The sequence below is a fragment of the Vombatus ursinus genome, unplaced genomic scaffold, assembly GCF_900497805.2.
Source record: "Vombatus ursinus unplaced genomic scaffold, bare-nosed wombat genome assembly UNPS02004698.1, whole genome shotgun sequence".
In the NCBI taxonomy this organism is placed as follows: domain Eukaryota; kingdom Metazoa; phylum Chordata; class Mammalia; order Diprotodontia; family Vombatidae; genus Vombatus; species Vombatus ursinus.
Window position 1 is genome coordinate 1,047,807 of NW_020944476.1, and position 14,891 is coordinate 1,062,697.

General features: G+C 42.9%; 2 protein-coding genes across 2 annotated transcripts in view; one reads left to right on the plus strand and one right to left on the minus strand.

The window, feature by feature from the left end:
• Positions 1-4,886, plus strand: part of EFHC1 (EF-hand domain containing 1) — a 94,364-nt gene extending 89,478 nt beyond the window's left edge. The window contains exons 10-11 of the mRNA XM_027840297.1: positions 220-436; positions 4,440-4,886. Of these exons, the coding sequence (XP_027696098.1) occupies positions 220-436; positions 4,440-4,511 (289 nt within the window). The 3' untranslated portion in view covers positions 4,512-4,886. The remainder of the gene's footprint in view (positions 1-219; positions 437-4,439) is intronic.
• Positions 4,887-12,525: 7,639 nt separating this feature from the next.
• TRAM2 (translocation associated membrane protein 2) overlaps positions 12,526-14,891 on the minus strand; it is an 86,852-nt gene continuing 84,486 nt past the window's right edge. The window contains exons 9-11 of the mRNA XM_027840289.1: positions 14,647-14,790; positions 14,021-14,184; positions 12,526-12,811 (exon numbers count right to left, since the gene is read on the minus strand). Coding sequence (XP_027696090.1) covers positions 12,738-12,811; positions 14,021-14,184; positions 14,647-14,790 — 382 coding nt within the window. The 3' untranslated portion in view covers positions 12,526-12,737. The remainder of the gene's footprint in view (positions 12,812-14,020; positions 14,185-14,646; positions 14,791-14,891) is intronic.

Genomic DNA, 14,891 nt, shown 5'->3' on the forward strand with positions numbered 1-14,891 from the left:
CCTTAATGAGAACGGACCACTTGTTGGCACTGTGTTCAGCCCAGCTCATTCTTCTAAGTGTTTAGGTTAAAAGGATTTAAAAGTTACTAGTCAACTCAGCTACAAAACTGTGGGGATCATAAGGAACTCCACTGAAGGTGCCTCATGGAAAGGTCTAAGCCGTTAAGACTGCTCTCAAGAATCAAGTCTGTATTTACTTATTTCTTTCTCCGTCCACAGCGGACTTATTGAAGACCATAAAGAGAAAAAGGACATAGAAACATTAATAAAGGAGATCCAGGAACGGCTCAAGAATAGTGATTTCTTACTTGAAGGCCCCATCCGTGAAGCGTTTCAAATTCTTGACAAAGATAAAACAGGATATGTGGACAGAGAGAAGTTCTTTGGTATCTGCAAAAATTTTAACCTGCCAGTTGATGATTGCCTTATTAACCAGGTCTGTATTATGAAAAATCACAATTTATATTCAGTATTAATTAGAACATTATTGCTAATTAATTTCCAAGGCTTTTCAAAATATTCACTTTTTCTAGGGGAAATCTAGTTGTAGGAGGGGCAAATTTTATCTTCATCAGTCCTATGAGATGGCAGAAAGGTTCATGGTTAGCCCCAGTAGGAGTGAAGAGTCATTAGCACCTGCTCTCCCTATAGATGCTGGAATGTATAAGGTTGAGTGGCTGAAGCTCAACATGGCAGATCCCAACTGGGGAGGGGGAGAAGCCACTGCCTGTTGGTTGAAAGGAACAGAATAGTGTGGTGTTGAAGTCTCTGGCATCATTCTCTTGACTTTCCTACTTGTACTGGGCATTTTTTCCATCCAAGGTTATCAAAATGACAACTGCCCAGTGGCCAGTGCATCTACTGGAGAAGGTTAGGCATGGCCAACTGGAAGAACTGAGGCAGCACCATGAACTCTCCTAGGGCAAATCTGCAATGGAATGGAGCATGTTCCAGTAGCCCCTCTTCCCAGTTCTCTTCAAGTTTAGAAATATGTCTCTCTCTGATCATTTTTTTTTTTTTTGGTGAGGCAACTGGGGTTAAGTGACTTGCCCAGAGTCACACAGCTGGTGACTGTTATGTGTCTGAGGCCAGATTTGAACTCAGGTCCTCCTGATTCCAGGGCCGGTACTCGATCCATTGTTATCACCTAGCTGCCCCTTCTTAGATCATTATTAACCATGACCTATGCAAGGTTGGTCTTGCTGATTTTTTTCCAAATAAGCATTGATCTACAAAGAATATTGAGAGCCAGAGAAAACAGGATGTTTTATGGGAAAACTTTAAAAGTCAAAATAAACTAGGAAGCCTACCTATAGGGAGTGTATGTACTAGAGGCCAGGATAGAGAAGAGAGTGAGCTAAGCTTGGGAATGCCAGATAGAGTGATGGGGGAGAACTGGAATTAGGCTGAGGCTTCATTTCTATACATGATCCAAAAACCTTGCTACTCAGGTTCCAAACTGACAGCACACCAATATAGTTATTGTTGCTGTTTCTTAAATGAAAGTGTTAAAAGTACTATTGATGGGTTTTGTTTTTACTCAACTAAACATTTACACATTACCCTCACTTTGTGAGAGGTCTCTTATAACCAAGTAAAATAGTTATGCAAAACTAGTAAAATAGTGACCTCATCTGAAAGTGCATGCAACATTCCACATTTGTAGCATTATCCCAATCTATTTTTTAAAGACAATTTTTAATGAACAGAAATCTATTTCCTTTCCCCTCCCACTCCCACCTCATTGAAAGAAAAAAAAAGAAAAATTCCTTTTAAGAAATATGCATAATCAAGCAAAACTAATCCCCTTATTGGCTATATAAATGTGTATGTTGTGTGTGAATGTATGCTTCATTCTGTACTCTCTCTTTCTCTCTCTCTCTATACACACACACACACACACACACATATACACATACAAATACATATATATGCTTCATTCTGTAACCTAAATCTATCACCTTATATATTTCATCATTGATCCTCTGAAATCATGGACAGTCATTGTACTGACCATGGTTCTTGAGGCCTTCGGAGTTGTTTTATCTTTAGCATTATTGTATAAATTTTTCTTCTGGTTCTGCTCACTTCACTCTGTATCAATTCATACAGGGCTCTCCATGTCTCTGAAACCACCTGTTTTCCTCATTTCTTACAGCACATAAATCACAGCTTATTTGGCCATTCCTCAATTGAAAGGCATCCCTTTGATTTCTAGCTTTTGGTTTTTTTGCTACCACAAAGAGTACACACACACACACACACACACACACACACACACACACACACCCCGTATGTATCTATTTTATGTACAGGACCTTTTCCTATTCTCTCTGACTGCCTTTGGGTACAGGCCTAGTAGGGGGAGAGCTGGGTCTAACAGCAAATATAGTTCAGTAACTTTTTGTGTATAATTCCCAATTGCTTTCTAGCATGGTTGTACCCATTCATAGGTCCACCAGCTGTATCAACGTGCCTGTTTTCCTATTTCCCCTCCAACATTTATTATTTTCTTTTGGGGGGGGGGCTTCCATCTTTGCCAATCAGAGATGTGTGAGGTGGAATCTCAAAATTGCTTTAATGAGTAATTTAGAACATTCCTTCATAGAGTTGTTGATGGCTTGGACTTCTTCTTCTCTTGAGAACTTGGATCAATGTTTCTTAAAATGTGATTCAGAGACCTTTAGGGTCCATGGGACCCTCTCATAGGATCTTTGAGATCAAAACTATTTTTCACAGTAATACTAAGATATTTTAATTTCTATAATAGTAAATATCAATAGATATAACCCACATAAACAAAAGCTTTTGGGGCATCCTTAGCTGGGTGGCATAGTGGATAGAGTGCAGGGCCTGGAGTCAGGATGATTCATGTTCCTGAGTTCAAATCTGTCCTCAAAGACACTTAGTAGCTGTGTGATCCTGGACAAGTCCCTTAACCCTGTTTGCCTCAGTTTCCTCATCTGTAAAATGAGCTGGAGAAGGAAATAGCAAACTACTCCAGTATCTTTGCCAAGAAAACACCAAATAGGGTCACGAAGAGTCAGACACAACTGAAACGACTCAACAACAAACAATAATAATTTGAGTATAAAGGGCTCCTGAGACCAAAGTTTGAAAACTGCTGCCTTAGACCATTTAGCAATTGGGGAATGGCCCTTATTCTTGTTATAAACTTGGATGTTACTTACATATCTTGGCTATGAAACCTTTATCAGAGAAATTTATTACAAAAATCCCCTCACCCCCCGTTAACTGTTTCTCTTTTAATCTTAGCTTTATTGGATTGTGCAAAAAACTTGTACATTTTATGTTATCGGAATTATCCATTTTATCTTCTGTGATCCTCTTAATCTCGTTTGGTCATGAACTTTTCCCCTATCCACAGATCTGATAGGGATTTTTTTTCACGTTTCTCTAATTTGTTCAAAATACAACATTGTATATCTCTAGGTCATGCATCCACTTGCTACTTATCTTCACATGACATGTGAGGAGACGATCTGAAATCTAATTTCTTTTATACTGCTGCCTGATTTTCCCAACAGTTTTTGTCAAATATGTCTTTGAGACTAAAGTTACTTATGTTGTCCCAGAATTGACAATAAATGCCTAACCTTACCTATGCTGTAATAATAATAATAATAATAATAATAATGAACTTAGATTGGAGTGTAATATCTGATGGACAGCCAGAAACTACTGGGTTTGAAACCTTGGCCTGGAAGAGTTGAGGAAGTCATTTAACAAATACTTGAAGCCTGACAAACTGAAAGCCAAAACAATTTAAAAAACAAACCACCAACTTTTTGCCTTTTAAAGAGGATGATAAATTCTTGTGGGAGGTTCCTCCTACCCCCCTTAGAATAAGAAGGCATAGAAATAATATATATATGGGAAAAGACTGTGCTCACATCTAGCCTAGTCTCAAAGTTAGCCATCAGTAACAGCACATAAGGAGGATGGAACCGAGGTCTCCAGCTTGTAAGTCTGAGACTGGGCTCTATATATAAAGTTATGAGAAACATCTTAGTTTTACTTTAGGAAAAATGTCCTCCAATTAAAGTCTTAATTTCATTACAATTTCAAGCTTAAATGATAAAAAGGGGACTTATGCCAAGAATTAGTTTGAAGGAGACTTTAACCATTATCCAGCAACCATGAAATTTTTCTCAAAACCTCTCCTAACCCCATTTCCACAGCTGTCAAATGGGCATAGCGGTGTGCCCTACTTGTACCTCACAGGGCTGCTGTAAGAGTTGAGCAGTCTTAATCTTTTTAGAGAATCCATATGGACTTGTGTTTATATTAAATCCTTGTGATGAACCTTTGAAAACTAAAAAGTGCTATACATATGAGATGACTATTGTGACTATCTCTACACAGCTGATCAGAATACACTTTCCCCTTCCTCACATTCCCTGTTTGCTCTTTTGCAGTTAATCAGAATGTGTTCCAGTGGAGAAGGCAAAATAAACTACTACAACTTCATCAGAGCTTTCTCACAGTGACCCGACCTATCTGGAGAGGACTAAATGAGATTTTCTATAGATGAAATTAGTTTTAAATATACACATACCCTTAGAAACATACACTGAACTCCTGATGTGACATTTGTTTTGTCCTTTAATCTATCAGTGGGGCTGAAATTGGAATGGATCTTAAGAGGATCTTAGATTTGCTTACACCTTTTAGGGTGAAGAGTGACCACAAACCCAAGGGATGCTAAAGGACACCTAAGAAAGCAGGGTTTGGGGTCATGGAAATAAGACACAGGACTTTGCATTTGCTGTTGCCTCACTCTACCCCTAGATTCTTTCAAGGAAACAAATTTTAAGGTGGCTTGGGCAAGAAATGAGAGAGTGATCTCTCTTATTATTTGTACCAATTATTTGTAACTACTGGAACTTGAACTACTTGAGTTATTTTTTTTTTAAAGGCAGTTGGGGTTAAGTGACTTGCCCCAGTCGCACAGCTAGTGTCAAGTGTTTGGTCTGAGGCTGGATTTGAACTCAGGTCCTCCTAACTTCAGGGCTGGTGCTCTATCCACTGCACCACCTAGCTGTCCCCTTGAGTTTTTGAGTAATGATTAACTTTCACCTTTTTTTGCCAAATTTCAACTCACATGTGCGCACCAAAACAACCTGATTTTTCTCTTAGGTTTCCCCGGTTGCTGAGATAAGCCATTACCCTCTGAAACCAAAGTGTTGGTGGCACTCAGGATTTCAACATTCTAGCCCCTCTACCCCTACCCATATTTTTCTTCCCTCATCATATGATATCTAAATTTCTTTCTGCCATGTGCAATAGGCACCACCAGATGACAGGTCCACTGAAATTACTAGAAATGCCTCAGGGAAAGATGTCAGTCAGTTTTGAATATGGTGAGAACTATTCAAATACTCTAATCCCCCTGGGAAACTTACCAGGGATTGAAAAGTTGGGACTGCCTTGTTCCATCAGATGGATTAAAAAAAAAAAAGCTGGATGGGGGTACAATTTCACGTTCCATCAAAGGTCGTTTTCTAGGGACCACACTCCCACACACATCTGTTTGGTTTATACGATGCAGCCAAGTGGTAATAACCAAGGAAGACAGATCAAATCAATTTTCCTACTGAAATCCTAAATAGCAAAGTACCCATAAAGTGTCACTAATTGCCCTGTACAAACCATCATTCCTGGGAAGCATTTGCCTGGAATCTGGACTGAAGCCTAACAGACAACAGCTTAGTGTTAAGTATTCACACCAGACTGTACTAACAATGATGGTGGAAAGGGCAAGAAACCAGTGAGGTTCTACCCACTGGCCCAAGGCTGTCTACAAAGAGAACACTACTTTTAAATTTATCAATTTACAAAATCTTTGAACTTCTATGGCTGTGGATGGTTATTTAGGTGTGGCTTCTGCATACACTGTTGATACCACAAGGACTGTATGTCAATTGGTCATTGCCCAGGACCTGGATTTTTATGGCTAGCTGGTACTACTCAGAAGTGCTGAAAACTGATAACCATCCTACATCTCACCTGCAAGGCTCTGAACCTCTGGAATAGATAAATAGGAAGAAAAAATCTTCTCAGGCCTAGGAACCCCGCCCAACTTCCCCCTCCAGGGTTTCCTAACAGGGTTGGTTCCCAAAGATAAAGATAATTTAGAATGAATTAACTCCAGCTAAAATAAGAATATGAACATACGAAAAGTCTAGCAGATTCCACAATGAATACTGGATTATGTGTAAAATGAAACCCTCATATTGAAACCTCTACATTTTTGTATGCCAGATGATATTACCCTATCTAATTGTGCTCATTCCCAATCAAGCCAAAATGGAGAAAGCACACAGAACTAAGAACCACTGGGTCCCCTATGGTTGCCATTTCTAATAACAACACTTGGCTAAGTCTATTCAGCAAACCAGTTCTGGCACTTTGTGGCACTGATATTCACATGTATCCAGCACCCCTCTCCCACTCCATTCTCATATCCAAATACTTGAAATAGCCATCACTGGGTAAGAATTTCAGAGCATGAGGCCAACTGGGAGTGTTCTCCTACAACCAATTGCCAAGAAAATTCCTTTCCCTTCTAGCAATTTCCAATTCAAGTCCCAAATAAAGACAGGATGTAGTTTTCTGCCCAGCACCTGAGACAGAAACTATACATGTTTCCATGCTGAGTCCTGTATGTCTTGTTCCTATGTTTATATGGTCAGTCATCTTGGATAAAAGTTATCTTAAAAAGACTACTAGCTGTAGAAACTTAGTAAAAAACAAAAACAACAAAAAAAACAACAGAAAAACTATAAATAAATCCTAGAAATGGTGATAAACTGCTGTTTCCCCAACAAAATCACATACAATTATAGATACCAGGTTTCAAAGTAAGTTAACATAACTCAAAGAATACCAGACATTAAGGATTGATAATTCTATGCCTTTTATTCAGTTATTTCAGAAAATATTTTTGTTGCTCATTTGTTTCAAAATGCACATTTTCAACAAAAAAAAAATCCATACAAAACTGTAACTTTTTAAACTGGGCGAGGGAACAATGGAAAAGGAATTTGGAAAAAGTTGAATCAAAAGTAAAAACAGATAAAACAACCCTTTTACACAGATGCATAAATATGGCAGGTACAATTTCCTTGAGTTCCTTGTTGAAATTTGGTCCATAAAATAAACAAGCTAAAATAGGTTTAAAAAAAAAAAAAGGCAATGTATCCACCTTTGCATTATGGTCTGCTCAGGGCACCAGCAGCTTCAGCATATCTTTCAGCTGTTTATTAAAATGGGGATCGGGAGATGATGTTTGTAATGTGACCCCATCATATCTATACCCAAGGAAAGGGCTGAGCTTGCGGGCACACAACCAGAGGAGAGAGCAGGACCACCTGTGCCTTGGTTGTACTGAAAACCACTTCTCCTTGTGAACAGCAAGCATCCTCTTCCATCCCATCTAAAACCCCGGAATGCTTTTTTGTAAAGATGGAGGCCGGAATGGCAGCACATCCAGGAACATTACACCAAAATCTTACTCCCAAATGTCATATTCAAAATTGAACACATTAATGCCCCATCATGACGTTTTTTTTCAACAAGGTTTCTTTTTTTAAATATGTATTTCTACATTATGCTACATGTTCTACCATAGAGCCACAGAAACCTATCTAGGACAAGGAGAATTGCAGCTAGAGAGGAAATGGCTGGAATTTCTCCACTGAAGGATGATGGTTCCTCCTACATGTCCCATCTCTTCCCAACTTCCAGGGCTTCATAATGGACAGAAGGAACTATGGAAACTAATGAGTTCTGGGAGAGTTATTGCACAACCCGGAAGAAGTCGGGGGAGGGAGAACTGCTGGTAACACATGGATAACACTGAATTATGAACTAAATACAATTATTTCTATGACAAGGGACCACACTGACCTGACTTTCTGTAAAACAGGCATCTACGTCTACAAATTAACACTTGTGTCTGGGAGGAAGAGTAAACTCCAGATTATAGACTTTGGGTTGAATGCAGAAGCAAATCAGGAAGAGATGGGGTTATAACGAGGAGTTGTCTGGGCAGGGACAAGAGAAGGAAAGATAAGGATGGTTCATGGTGTGGGTGAGTAGGGAGGGTATGATGGGATGAAGAACAATGCCATAAGAAGTAACTGAGCACTGCTTGCTACTGGAAGGCCTGCCACCCCAGTCTACACCCATACCTAGAGAAGCTGCCATGCTTCTGAGGCCTGGTATGAAGAACCCTAAAATCAACTGAGGCAAAAGCCAAAAAACATGGTCAAAAGCATACTAGGGTAACAATGAAAATAAGATAAAGGCACAGAGACCAAGGAAGCAAGACTGTCACGTGCTGAGTCCCTTTTATATGTGGCCACTCCTGGGTGCAGTGTCCTTGGGAGGCACACAGACCACATGGTCATGTTAGTAGGAAGAAATGGAGAACTCTGTACAGTACATATGTTGGCGTCCAAAAGAATGCACTGGCAAAGTAAGGCACTTGTTATACGGAAAGGATAAATCATCTACTCCTAAGACTTACAAAACAAGGAGGTACTAAGAGGGGGGAGCCCACACTGATGCAAGGTCTTGCTGTGTTTGTTTTGTGGCTCTCTTTGAACCCAAAGACCACCCAGTAAAAAGAGTTAGCTAGGAAAGGGTTAAAGGCAAGAAGAGGGCTCTCTCAGCCTTTAGAGTGGTGAGAATTTTAAACATCTCTGCACTAAGGTCCTGCTTAGAAGGTCAAGGCAGGCTGAGGAGGAAGCCTCAGCCTGCTGCCTAACTACAGCAAGGCAGGATGAAGTCTTTTTTTTTTTTCCTTCTTCCCTATCAGTCACCTTGCCCCACCAGTGAGATTAATCAAAAGGCTAAAAAGACCAAGATCCCCTGACGTCTTAGGGCCTCAGAAATAAGGACACAGTTCAGATAAAGGATAAATAAAGGATATGAATCAGGCATGTAGGATGAAGGAAGGAAGCCTCTTGAAAGCCATCCTCCCAGCTTTCCTCAGTCACTTCAGTATTCTTCTGGCACTCAGAGGGGGAGGGATTCCTTCCAGGATCAAAAGTCAGGACCATTCCGATTTTAACACTAAGATTCTAGGAGGGAAGTCATCAGAAACAGCTGGATCCAAGTCTACCCAATAGTTTTTTTTCTCATCCAAACCCCATTGAAAGCAGATGGGGGATACTTAAGCATCTGGAAGAAATCCAGCCCAACATCTTGCCAGGATGCTCAAGCTCTAAAATCTAGGCAAAATGCACTCCCACCGCTTGGAGCCCTTACATTGAACTGACAATGAAGGAGAGTTACCAGGAAAGCTTTGGATACAGATACAACTCAAATTCAAACCATAATCTGGAACTTTCTTGTGTCCTATGAGGATTTCAAAGATGGACAGTTAAGAGTACAGAACTGTACCCTGGGTTCTTCAGAGCCTGAAATGGCAGACACCATGATAAGAAGTACATTGTTTTCAGCAACCATTTGGGTCCAGGTGCTAAGTCAGATAATACTGTAAACAGATGAGAATAGACTTCCAGAGTTGAGAAGCAAACCCCCTTTCAACTTGGCCCTATCGCCTCTCCCTAGAACAATCCATCTGAAGCTAAAGAGACCCCTTCCCATCAGTGCTGTCTGTCCAAACTTCTTCTACAGAGACAGGTATACTGGGCCAAATGTACAGATGCTTGTCCTGCAGCCCAGATGTTGGGCTACATATGAAATAACCCCAAACCGTAACCCCTGCCCCCCTAGCTCCAAGGAAGAGGACAGGCACCTATCCCACAGTGGCCTCCTAACATACCCTTCTTCTTCCCTTTAATTCCAAGTGTATTGATGCCACAAAAGCCAAGAGACCCCACTGAGAGAAAGACAGTGGCTGAGGTAGATTAGACTTTCATTCCCATTCCCACAGGGTAATGAGGGTAACAGAAGCCAGGCCTCAGATTGGATGGTGAAGATGAAAGCAGGGACTTCACTGGTGTCTTAGCACTTTGGTTGAGTGGGTTCATGGGTCACTAGTCATCACCTCTTCTCCCAAGAATAAGGACAGAATGGCTGACCTGCCCAGAAAGCCCAAAGATAAAGTAGAGATATCTTAACCTAGCCCCTTTCAACACAACTCAATCCACTCTTTTAACAAGGCCTTGCACTGAAATGAATTTGCCAGGTAGTTCACTGGTAGTGAACAAGTGTAGCTACATATACACTGTACCTCTGCTAAACCAGAACTCGCAAGTTCAATACCATTAGACACAAGTCTTATTCCTGAATTCTCCTGATGTCCATATATCCTGAAAAGAACCATTGCTACTTGCCTACTCTTGGTCTGTTAAGTCCACCTAGGATAAACCACATTACCTGAAAACTTGTTGGGAACCTCCTCGGGACCTGTCACCTGTTCTCCGTGAAACTAAAAGGATCTGAAGATAAAACATGGGCAAATCTATGTGAGTAGCACGACTAGTGTTCACCTCGGGTGACAACTTTTGGCAGGGAGAGAATATGGCTCTGTCAAGGATAGGACCAAGTGAGTACCAGAGATTATGGGTATGAGGAAAGATAGAAGAGTTAGGTGGTGCCTTAGGAAGTAACTGGTTTAATAATCAACAGCTCACTGCTCTTAGAAAAAAGTCAGGACACAGGAAAGCACAGCCTCTGTTGGTAGATGACAAAGGGCTGAAGAAGGCAGGAACCCATTTGCTACACATTACCCTACAGCTATCTGAGAGAAATTGAAAATGCTCTCAAACACACAAAGGCCTGACTAGCTGAGGCCCAAACCACTCTATCCATTCTGTAGTCCTGAGAAAACCAAGGGAAGAGGAGTCAGGGAGAGGAGGAGCTATCTACTCCCTACTCAACAGCGCCCTGCCAGTTCTCAAAGGCAATCAATAGGCTCGGTGATCTGTTTTCTTCCCTGTTCATAACCTGCTCCTAGAAGGAGAAGAGAAGGTCCAAGGGATAGCAGATACCCTTTCCAACTAATCCCTGTTGACTAGCAAATGCAAGTCCATCTGTCTATGATCCAACAGCCTTAGGGCTTCTAAATGGAAACCCAACTCCCTTTTTTGAGGGTAGTTTGAGGATAGAATGGCTGACCTTGCCCAAGAAGGCCAAAGAAGTGGAGACAGCTTAACTTAGCCTCTTATAATACAACTCAATCCAGTCTTTAACACTAGATGAAGGCAAGTTCCTGCAGCAGGGTAAGAGATGACATTCATTCTGGGCACCCAGAGCTACTCCCTTACACCTCTATAGAGATTTCAGGATTATTAAGATTCTTTAAAATCTAACTCCCTTTCTTCCCCCATAAGACTTTATAAGACACCATACAGAGCCCTGAAGGCTTTCTCTTGGGGGCAGAGACATCAAGAAGATGGACTTAGCATCCTTTCTATCATGGGATACACTCAATAACCACCAACCATCCATGATGATGAGAACAAGTTGTAGGAAAAAAAGAGCCACCAGTAAGGCCAGAAAGTCGATTCCCATCCTGCCCCTTAATGCTAAATAAACAGAATGGAGAGGAGGTTGCAAAGGGCCAGAATTGAGTGAGACTACCTAAAGAAATGAGGAAATCAAATAGGTTTTAAAAATAGGATGCCAAGTCTTGTTCCAGAGAGGGACCTAAGATTGCTCTGGGTCTAAGATTAATATGTCCTTGGTTCTCTTCACCATGTTTTCTTTGGGATGCTTATCAATCTGTCAATAAAGCAACTGCAGGTTGGGATGTAAAAGAAGGGAGTTGATCAGCATCATATCTGTCTGATAGCCTGCCTTCTGAAATGGGCCCCTGCCTCAGTCTACTTTGCCTTTGCTTTTGCCTTAGGGTATGAGGAGGAAAGGAACCTGATCCTCCAACAGCACCTCCCTAATGGAATAATAGCAGGCAAGTATCTCTTCAGTCCCAGGATCCAAGAGTCAAGACTACATTTCATGGCTGAATTACTATGTCCCAATGCCAAATTCCGCATGTGACATTTGAATCCATTGTGGTACCTCTGTGGGTTGGGACAGCCCATGGGGAACTGGAAATAAAACATCTGGGCAGCTAAACAGAGCTATTAAATGACTAGTCAAGAAGGGCAAATTTTAGGATCCAGTCATTTCTCCTCTTATTGTCCATCCTATGTGTTGACCACAGGGTGCAACAGTCCAAGGACATGGATATCTGCTAACAGGGAACAGCCCTAAGTGGATGCTCCCTGGAAATGCATTAGGCCCATGAGAAGCTGAAGCTGAACAGCATTGGTGAAAAAATGGGCCTCCTTAATCACAAAAATCAGACATTGAATAATTGCACAATAATATAAGAAAAACATTGGTGAACAAAAACAGCAAAGAGACAGAGAAAAGACAACTATAAAGATTAAGGATTCTAGGTTCCCCAGCAAACAAAAGATATGAGGAAGTGAGTTGGCTCAAGAACATAAAGAAAGAAGATTTTTGGTTTTGTTGAAAATGTATTATAAAAAAGGGGGCAGACAGAGACAGAAAGACATGAGACAAGAGATGAGAGAGAGAGAGAGAGAGAGAAGAGAGAGAGAGAGAGAGAGAGGAGAGAGAGAGAGAGAGAAGAGACTTTCCAAAGACATGTTTCAGCTTTCAAGATGGGAGTGTAGCAAGCAGAAAAATAGGGGCAGTAACTTAGTCCTGGGCCCATGGCCTCCATACTGCACACCCCACTAGGAAGGATTCCTGTTCTCCACATCCTGGCTTTAAGGAGCCTTCAACTTCCTAGTGCGTGGGGACATCCCATTCTCTGCTTTCAGTACTCCATTTTCGTGGTAACCTGGGAAGTGGAGAGAGAAAAATACACAGATATATCCGTAGTTTGTTGCCAAAAGGAAAATATCAGCACATGAGGGGAGGAAGTCAGCCTGAGGTCAGAGGAGGGCAGGTGAGGAGCGCAGAATGACAAAACCACAGCGTGCGGGAGCAGCCAAGAGGGGAAAGAGAATTATTTCCAGGTCCTACAACTGAAAAAGTAGCGGCCGGCTCCCCACAGTTCCATGCTCCCTGCCCTGGCACTCTCTCACAGGCCGTCCCTTCAATGTATTCCTTGAAGGAAAAAGTGTGAGGGGGAAGAGAGGCATTCTGAGGCCCTCTGGACAGTTATGGGGCACTAATAGTTAGGTTTTATTTTTGGGGGTTTTTTTTTTTTGCTTTTTAGGTGAGGATTGGGGCTAAGTGACTTGCCCAGGGTCACACAGCTTGTAAGTGTCATGTGTCTGAGGCTGGATTTGGACTCAGGTCCTCCTGATTCCAAGGCTAGTGCTCTATCCACTGTACCACCTAGCTACACTGGCACTAACAGTCTGCTAAGGTTCTGTGTAGTCACTACCCCAAACCCCTATCAGTAGATCCTGAGGAGTGGGATTAGTCCTCTCTGGCCCCTCAAGGCAGGAGATAGATGCTGGTGCTGCCCGACCAGCCACCAAGACTGGCCAGGAAGCGAAGACCTGATCAATCATCTACCTGATAACTGAAGCTCATAGGGAAGGAAGCAGGAGAGAGAGATTCTCATTTACACAGCTGCTCTCCCCAACTACTTTAATCCTAAGAGTCCTAAAGGCAGCCGAAGAGAGAGTTGGTACCCTGCGACCATGGAGGAAGGGAGTTCCTCGGGGAAGGGGCAGGTGAGGACAGTCTGCTGAGCAGGGGAAGGGGAAGGGCACCGGCCGCAGCTGCTCCTGGACAAGCTCCCAGAAGCCACCCTAGAGAGCCTGCTTCCCGTCAGAGTTCTCTGCCCTGAGCAGCAAGAAGCAGAAGTCCCAGCTGAGTCAGTGCTGTCACCGCCCACAGACTATGCCCTGGCCCAAGCCCAGGCACGTGCCAGCCAGGTCCTGGCAAAAGCCAAAGAGGCAGGGGAACAGAGAGGAGGAGCCCGCCATGCCCTGTCCTACCAGCATGGTCCAAAGAGCCTTAGGCCTTGGCATCCCTCCCCATCCATCTCAGATGACCCCCAGCTCATCGCCATAGGGGGAATCCTGGCACTCACCAGATTCCCTCTTGATGAGCTTGGCGGGCAGTCTGGGGGCAACCATCACTCTCTTCTTGGCGCTCTGCTCGTTCCAGTACTCCCGCCAGCGGCGCAGCTGGGAATGGATGAAGCGCCACATCATCCAGGCCTGGGAAGCACACACCAACAGCAGCACGCACAGCCTGGGAAATACCAAGAGGAGCCGGCATTCAGGACCAGAGGCACCAAGACCCCACGGCTTCCCTGGGCTAGAAGGCATGGGGGAGCAAGGACAAATGCCCCAACTCCCACGTCACCCTTTTCCACGCTAACCATTAGGCACACCCAGAATCACCTCAGTCATCAAGGAACAAAAGTAAAGAGGCCCAAGCATATTTCCGATGTTGGTGGTGATGAGATCTAGCAACAGAGAAAAGTAATCCCCTCAAGGAGACTGGCTCTACTGTGAGGAGCAGGAGAAGGAAAACATCATTTGTGGCAGACTCCTGCCTAACAAGGTCTGGGCAAGAGCAGAGCAACATGACCTCATCCTCCATCCTGCAGTCAGACAGCTGCCTCCTCAGCTGGGAGAATCTACCATTCCCTCCTTCCTCTAGGGGTCAAGGGGACCCCAAATTATTCCCTTACAGTACCACCCAACTCACCTGAAGAGCAAGGTATTGAAATTGCCTTTCTCCGGCTCAAAAGTTTGATTTTCCATACGAGCCAGTCCAAAACCAATGGCCAATACAGCGAGGGTGAGGGTGAAGAGGCGGGTGACCACAAACACCACTGCCCAGGCATTAAACCTGCCCACAAAGGAGATAAAAAGGGTCCTGGCTTCAGTGACATTTTCTCCCTAGGAATGCCAAGAGAGGGAGAGAGAAAGAGAGGGAGGGAGGGGGGTGTG